The 7,576-nt window shown below is 41.1% G+C and overlaps 1 protein-coding gene across 1 annotated transcript; it reads right to left on the bottom strand.

The window, feature by feature from the left end:
* Nucleotides 1–6,194: 6,194 nt before the first annotated feature.
* Nucleotides 6,195–7,229, bottom strand: MOS (v-mos Moloney murine sarcoma viral oncogene homolog). Its single transcript, XM_004680037.1, has one exon. It carries the CDS (start codon nt 7,227–7,229, stop codon nt 6,195–6,197), a length of 1,035 nt encoding a protein of 344 aa, XP_004680094.1.
* Nucleotides 7,230–7,576: the final 347 nt, after the last annotated feature.

Below are 7,576 nucleotides of genomic sequence, written 5' to 3'. Positions count from 1 at the left end.
TTCACGGAAGAGTGGGGAGCAGAACAGTCAGATAGACAAAGGGGAGCAGCGGGCGGGTCAGGGAAGGTCTGCTGTGCCATGTGGATCACCTCCAGGGATGGGGATCAAATTCACACTGCAGAGGCTGCGGCTAGCTCGCAGTGCTGCGTTCTTACCCCTTGTGCCACCAGGGAGCGCCTTATTTTATTTCATTTTGTATTGTCCTTGTTTGGATTTGGGATCGAGGTACCGCTAACCTCATTAAATGTGTTTGGGAGCTTCTCTCTTCAACATTTCAAAGAGTTTGAGGATAGGTATTAGACTCTGAAAATTTGGTAGAATCTGGTCCTGGGCTTTGTTCTTATTGAGAATTTTGATTCCTTTTTCAATTTGTGTGCTTGTGATTGATTTGTTTGAGCTGTCTATTTTATCTTGATTCAGTTTTGGAAGGTTGAATAATTCAAAAATGTAGCTATTTCTTTAGGTTGTCCAATTTGTTTGCATGCAGACTTTGATAGCCTTTTACGATCCTTCGTATTTCTGCTGTATATATCTATCCCCCTATCTTTTCTTTTTGGGAGAAAGGTGGGGGCTCTCTCTCTCTCTCTTTTTTTTTTTGTTAATTAAGTGTAGCTAAGAGCTTATCACCTTTTTTTTATTCTTTCAAAGAATCAACTCTTGATTTTATCAATCTTTTCTATTTTGGAGTTTCCATCTTTTTTATTTCCATTGTAATTTTTATTGTTCCTTTCATCCTACTATGTTTGTTTTTTGTTTTTCTTTTGTTTGTTTCCTACAGATATAAAATTATAATGTTTGAGTTTTTTCTTATTTATGAATACAAGCCTGCATTGCTGTCTTTCCCTCTTAATAACAATTTTAGTGCATCTCATAGGATCTGATACCTCATGTCTTCGATTGCATTAGTTTCCAGATAGTTTTTTATTTCACCTTTGATTTTTTCATTTACCCAGGAGTTAGTCAAAACATTTTGTTTAGCCTCCAGATATTGGGATATTTTTTTCCTGAGTTTGTTTTTTGGTGGTTTCTAGCTTTATACCAATTTGAACATGAAAGGTGCTTGGTGTAATTTCACTTTCATATACTTTAGAGGCTGTTTTGTGTATCAGCGTAACATGTATCCTTGAAAATGTTGAAAAGTGCGCTGGAAAAGTATGTGTACTCCTTTCTTTCCAGATGGGAGAGTCTGAAAATATGTGTTAAATATTTTTGATTCAGTCTTCCATTTAAGGTCACTAGTTCCCATATTTCTCTCTTCCATTTGCATTATTTGCACATTTATGCCTTTAATTTTCAAAATACTCTCTTCTTCCCGCTTAAGGCCATATAATCTGTTTTCCATACGTGTTCCCATTTCATTATTTCATTCAACAACTCTCTTGTGCTGTTTTCATGTCGTCTAGCTCTCTATTGAAGAAGTCCTATTGTTCCTGTTTGAGATCCTAAGCCTACCTCTCCACTGTGTGTGGTCATCCTTTTAGGACTTTGAATTTTTTATGCTTGTATTCTAAAATCTCTGTTAGGTCTTTGAAGTCTGTGCTCTTTAAAGAGGTCTCTGACCTTCTACTCTTCTCTTTTGCTTTCCCATGCTGTGTTCAGATGTTCCTTGCTCCCTAGCCATATGTGTCTGTCACCTTACTTTCTTTTTTCTCACTGGGGTGCTTATCTAGTTGGAGCCCTTAAACTCTGCCACAGTCTTGATGGGAAGGGAGGGCTGTTCCAGGTGGAGAGAATTAAGCTGCAGCTCCTTCCCTTTCTCCAGAACAGATTCTATTTTACTGTTTCATAGAGCCCAAACTGTGGAGACCCCTCCCTGGCGCCTCCTCCCTGAGTGGACAGCAGCACTCTCCAATCTCCCAGCATGATGGAGGAGGGGGCTCTGTCAGCTGCACTGTTGGTAGACGGATACTCTAAGTCTCAACTAAGGGTCCCCATAGCAATTTGGTTGTAAGTCTGAAGTGTCCCCCCTCACTAAGGAGACTCACTGAGCCCAGCTCCTGCACCTCACTGTCTGTATTCTGACCCTAACTTGTTCGACTCACTGCAGTGGTTGCTGCTCTGGCAGCATCTCCCTTGTCTGTCCCATCCTCCAGTTAAGCACAGGCCTCAGTGTGAAAGAACTATGGTTCCTCCTGTGTCACCAGTGATGAACGGAGGAAATTTCCTATGAACAAAATTTAGTTTTTCTTAGTTATGCTCAGGGGAGTTTTCTTAGATCCTCCCCCGGCACTTCATTGTGGGTGGAGTCCCCTATCTGATCTGTTTTGGACAAAAAACCAATTAGTCATGTTTCCATCTGCCCTTTTATTGCTTTTTATTTCTGGTCAGAAAACTGTTGCAATGGCCTTTGCTTCATGCTTATTCCTCACTTTTATTTCTTCATTGTGAGTTGTATTCTTTAACACAATTAGCTATCATTCTTTGGCTTTGACTCCTATTGGTTTCCATTTCTTGATATACTTTTTCAAGAAGTATGTTTTATAGCAATGAGTTTGAAAATGGTGAGTTAAGCCATTTACATTTATTGATGTGACAAACATGTTCTTAATTAACATTTAATATTATTTTTTCATTTATATTGTTGTTTTCCATCCTGTATTTGTTCTGTTGCCTTTTTGTCTTGTCTAGGTAGTTCTGATTTTGACATAGAGTATTTGTTATATTTGTCATCTATTACCTGCCTGGATATAATTTTCTTAACACCAGGCAATATCTATGGGCTCACTTCTGTGATCATATTGACGGCATGTATGCTTTCCTCTCATTCTTCTTCTCTCCTACCCCAATTTCAACCACCAGTATTATTTTGCTATTTATCTCTGTACTGTTAAATATGCTTTTACCTCTAATTTGTTAACCTTAAAAAAACCTGATGAGGCCCTCCCTGGTGGCGCAGCGGGTTAAAGCACAGCACTAAGAAGCTAAAGTCATTTCCGCATGAGTTCGATCCCCACCCGCACCGGAGGTGATCCACATGGCGAGGCAGACCTCTCCTGACCCTTAGGCAGCTCGCCACAGCAGATCCCCTTCATCGATCTGCCTGTTCTGTTTACCACTCTTGTCTCTGGTGAATCCTCTTACCCCCCCTGCACTTCTGGCTTATACCCCAGTTCTGTATGAATAAATAAATAAATCTTTAAAAAAAAACAAAAACCTGATGACTCAGCACCTACAGATAAAGCAATCCATAGATTCATTTCTCTCCCATTTGGGTAATTTTCTATGACCCAAAGATTCCCTTCCTCTCTAAAAACATCTTTGTTTTCTTCAAAGACAGCATTCTGTTCCTCCAAACAGTCATATCTTTTTCTTTCTCCAAACTAAGTAGGTTCAGAAGGCTCCTGTGCTTGTCCTATGTCCCCTGATCCCACTCTCAGTGGGAGGTTCTCATGTTTGGGCCATTTTTTCTGCCACTCTGAGGTCTGCCATGGCAAGGGCCTCTTTAGTGCTCTTGGCTCCTTCTTTTTCTATCATCTCTTGTAAGCTCTGCTCGATTTATTTCAGCCTTGTTCTCAGGGATTTCTTCAATTTTTATACTCCATAATGGGTATGGACCTATTTTTGTCATGTCTTTCTGGGGTCTGCCACTGATAGGACCCTCAGTCCTCTCCTGGGTGTCACTTCCTGGCCTATAGAGACTACTTGCTGTGTCCAGTCATTCGGCATCACTGCAAAGTATGGAGTTTGTACATTTACGTCTTCTAGTGTGACTCATCATGAAGTTTATAAGTTCCCCCCACCTCTATTGTCTTTGTCACTCTCTATGCTTCCAGGAGAAAAGAAACTTCTTAAATATAAGTTATGACCATTTTCATCCTGAAAGTAAATTCTAGACTTTAATGCCTTTAATGGGTGATTCTCATGTAGCTCAGTCTGTTAATGAGGTTTTCTGCATAGCTAGAACCCATTTTAATGTACTTGATGGGACAAACTGATCCATTTAAATTATTTTGATTCACTAAATCTTAAACTTGCCAACACGAACTCCTGTTGCTACAATAAACAGAGGAGAGAATTATTTATTGGTATATGGCTCCTTTGTTCTCCAAGTTGGACAAGAGCTAGCAACATTTGCCAACATCTTAATAGTCATGGAAGTCTTTTACTTCCTGCAAGAATAGTTTACAGAGCCCTTCCTGGTGGTTCAGTCCATTGAAGCGCAGCACTATGAAGCTAACCACAGTTGATACAGTGTGAGTTCGATCTCTGGTCCCAGAGCTGACCCACACGGCACAGAAGACCTCTCCTGTCTCTCCCACTGAGGATCATGTGCTACGTCTGCTCCCCACTCTGTCTCTGGTGAATCCTCCCACCACTCCTGCACCTCTGACCTGTACCCCAATGCTATATACATAAATAAATCTAAAAAAAAAAAAATCTTTTTGTCGACACCTACCCTTAATCATTCTTAGCAGAAAAAAAACAAACAACAAAAGTTAACAGATGTGAACTTCCACAGCCTCTCCTCTTCCTAATTGAAACTTACCTATAATAGCAGGGGTCACATCATTTTTGCACACATTCCAGAAAAACATGGCCTTTCTTTCTAGGTCCATCTCCCAGCTTAGCTACCACTTTCATCTCTTCTACAGTTTTTGATCTTTACTCTCCTGCCTCTTCTCACTGCTTTCATGAATAAACTTACGTTCTTTATTCTTAAACCAAATCAAAGCAGAAAATTCAAAAAAGATTTCCATTTTTTAATCATAAAAAAAAAGATTTCCATGTTTCTTAACCCTTTTAAAGTTTCTGCTTCTCCCGCTTTCCTTTATATTCAAGCACAGCTTCCATCAAGCCACTGATCTGTTGGACTCACTGTAATACCTTTGCCATCACCATGCTGAAGTTGTTGCTCAATGGTACTCAACATTGCTTAATGACGATGTGCTCTTTACGCATTTAAATTAGCAACCGTTTTATATACCAACATGCATGGCCTTGATCTCTAGATGATAGTCAGGTTCTACTTCTCTGCTCTCTTTCATCCAAAGGTTACATTTTTTTTTTTTAAGTTGAAAACTTTATTATACCCCAGAACCAATGACTGGATCAAGGAAATGTGACATATACACAATGGAATAGTACTCTGTGATCAAAAAATGCAAGTTCATGCCATCTGCAGCAACATGAATGGAACTGGAAGGGATAACTCTAAGTGAAATAAGTCAGAAGGAAAAGACAAATATCAGATACTTTCACTTACATGCAGAATATAGAGAAACTCCACAAAGGGCCAGGAAAAAGAACTTGCAAGCTGACCATGGATATGAGGCCTATGGCAGAGAAGAGGGAAAAAGTCCAAGAAACTATAGTGATGGTGGACAGGTGCTATGGTGGTGGGAGAACAACAGTAACACCTGAAGGGACAAAGGTTACAGTTTACTATTCTTCAAGGGTATCGTTTTCCCCTGACATCACATCATCTTCCTTTTGTTATCTATTTTTGAGGAAAGTAACAGGTAAAAAGCCAATTTAGAAGTCTTTCAGCAAAAGTTTTCTATTCATGCATGCACATGTTCAAAATAACATTATTCCTTTAGAAATAAATTTACCTTAATTTGTCAATTGTATGCGTGAGAGTCATTACAAACAAAAAGTTTGGGGAGGAGGAGAAAAGTTCATCTTTTTTTAAAGAAGCTTTTGTTCAGGCTGGGAACAGGTAAACTTAATAGTTCAAGTTTAGGCTGTGGTTACAACCCATCTTATTTGAATTTATAGAAATTTTGGGTATTTTATAATTCAGTTCTACTTTGGACAAATTGGTTTTGTCAATACAGCTCTCTCTCTGTTTTTATTCCCTTGCCTCCCATCCAAAAGTAGAACTCTGCTGTTTGGGAATACTATTATCATTAACTTATACGGGAAAACCCTCCTTCCCAGATCCAAACCATAACCTAATGAATTATATAAAGAGGACTACTTTGGGGTAGTGGGAGAAACCTGTAATAAATGAGTAAGTGCAATATTATGTAACTGTTTAAGTAAGTGCATTAGCTATGAGAACAAAGGTTAGTAGCCCACAGTACTGGAACAGCTATTAGAATGGTCGCTCTGCTCTTTGCCTTAAGAAAAAGCAGTTGAATCCAGGAGTAGACAATAACTTTATTTTCTAAAACTTTGTCCTATATATTTTTTGACATTATTTCTTTATAAAGGAATAGGGAGGAAAAGCTTATCTTGATACAGGGTCAGAATCAGTAAAAGTCAGCTTTTAATGAGTTGAGGTCAATCAGCAGAAGTTCTGCATTTGGCCTTTGCAAAGCACTGGTCCTCCAGCAGCTGCCAATGATCTTCTCAAGTCTTTTCCCAGGCATGGAATCTGTGAAGACAGCCTGGGAGAGCGAGGGCCTAAGATTACAGGCCACTACCGCGTAGAGGACATAATCACGCTCCCCTGAGTAAGGCACCTCCTTGGTGGTCATTTGCCACAGAGTGATAGCGAAAGAATAAATGTCCGCTTTGGGCGTGATGGTCTCTCCTTTTAGGAGCTCTGGGGCTCGGTGGGTGTAAGTGCCGCCTAGGTGGTAAGGAGTCTTTAAACATAGTACATCTTCCAGTTTTTCAGAGCAACCAAAGTCGCCAATTTTGCAGACATCCTGTTCACTGATCAAAATGTTGGCAGGCTTCAAATCCAAATGCACGATGCTTTGTGAGTGAAGGAAAAGCAAACCATTCACTACATCCAGGGAATACTTTAGACACGTCTTCAAATTTAATTGCTCTTTGGCACAACCATAGAGTTCCCCCACCTCCTCAGAGCACCTGGTCGCTCCGTATATGACTTGGTGTAAAGTGACATTGCCACCAAACTCCATGATTATGGTGCCCAGACTGTTAAAGCCGGCAGGCGTGTGGGTGCTGGCCGCCACCACCCTCACGATGTTGTCATGGCGGAGCTTGGCCACGTTGAGCTCAGCCCAGAAACTCCTTTGGGATGCCAGTCGGTTCTTGGTGCACTTGCTCACCTGTTTTATGGCCACCGGAACCCCGTGGTAAGTTGCCTTGTACACTGAGCCAAAGCCCCCAGTTCCCAGCCTGTGCAGGATGCACACCTGTTCCCAGTCAATGGAGCACCAGGCCAGCCGGCGGGGTAGCCGTGGGGCCCTGGGCGGAGTGGCCCCCAGACACAGCTTCCCTGGTTGCTCAGAAGGGCTGCTGCAAGGTCGCGAGTCCACCAAGGGGGAAAACTCACCAGCGAGGTAGGAGCGCAGTGGAAGTGGTGAGGGCATCCTTTCTCTAAAGTGAACCCAAGAAGTGCCGGGAAGCGAAAAGAATATGCAAACCTCTGTGAATGTGGAAGCATGGCTGATGAGTCCTTTGCTCACCCCAACGTTTTTCTCCTCTCCCTCATTTCCCCCAAATAAGCCGCGTCTGTTACATAGCAGTTTTTATCAGATGGGGGAAGTCTAAATGAAGTACAACAATCCCTTTCAGATGAAAGCATTTCCTTTCAACGCTGAAAGTGAATTCTTATGAAAACAGTTCTCGGGAAGAGTTCACCAGATAAGCAGTCCCAACTTGCCTCCAGATTCACCCTTCTTTTACGTTATTTCTTTAATGCTAAGAAAAGGTTGTT

The sequence above is a fragment of the Condylura cristata genome, unplaced genomic scaffold (genome assembly GCF_000260355.1).
Source record: "Condylura cristata isolate star-nosed mole 26May11 unplaced genomic scaffold, ConCri1.0 scaffold00009, whole genome shotgun sequence".
NCBI classification, from domain to species: Eukaryota; Metazoa; Chordata; class Mammalia; order Eulipotyphla; family Talpidae; genus Condylura; species Condylura cristata.
This window is presented reverse-complemented; position numbering and strand designations above follow the sequence as displayed.

What these genes read in the sequence shown, in the direction of transcription:
- MOS (XM_004680037.1), bottom strand. Translation starts at nt 7,229, where the DNA reads ATGCCCTCACCACTTCCACTGCGCTCCTACCTCGCTGGTGAGTTTTCC.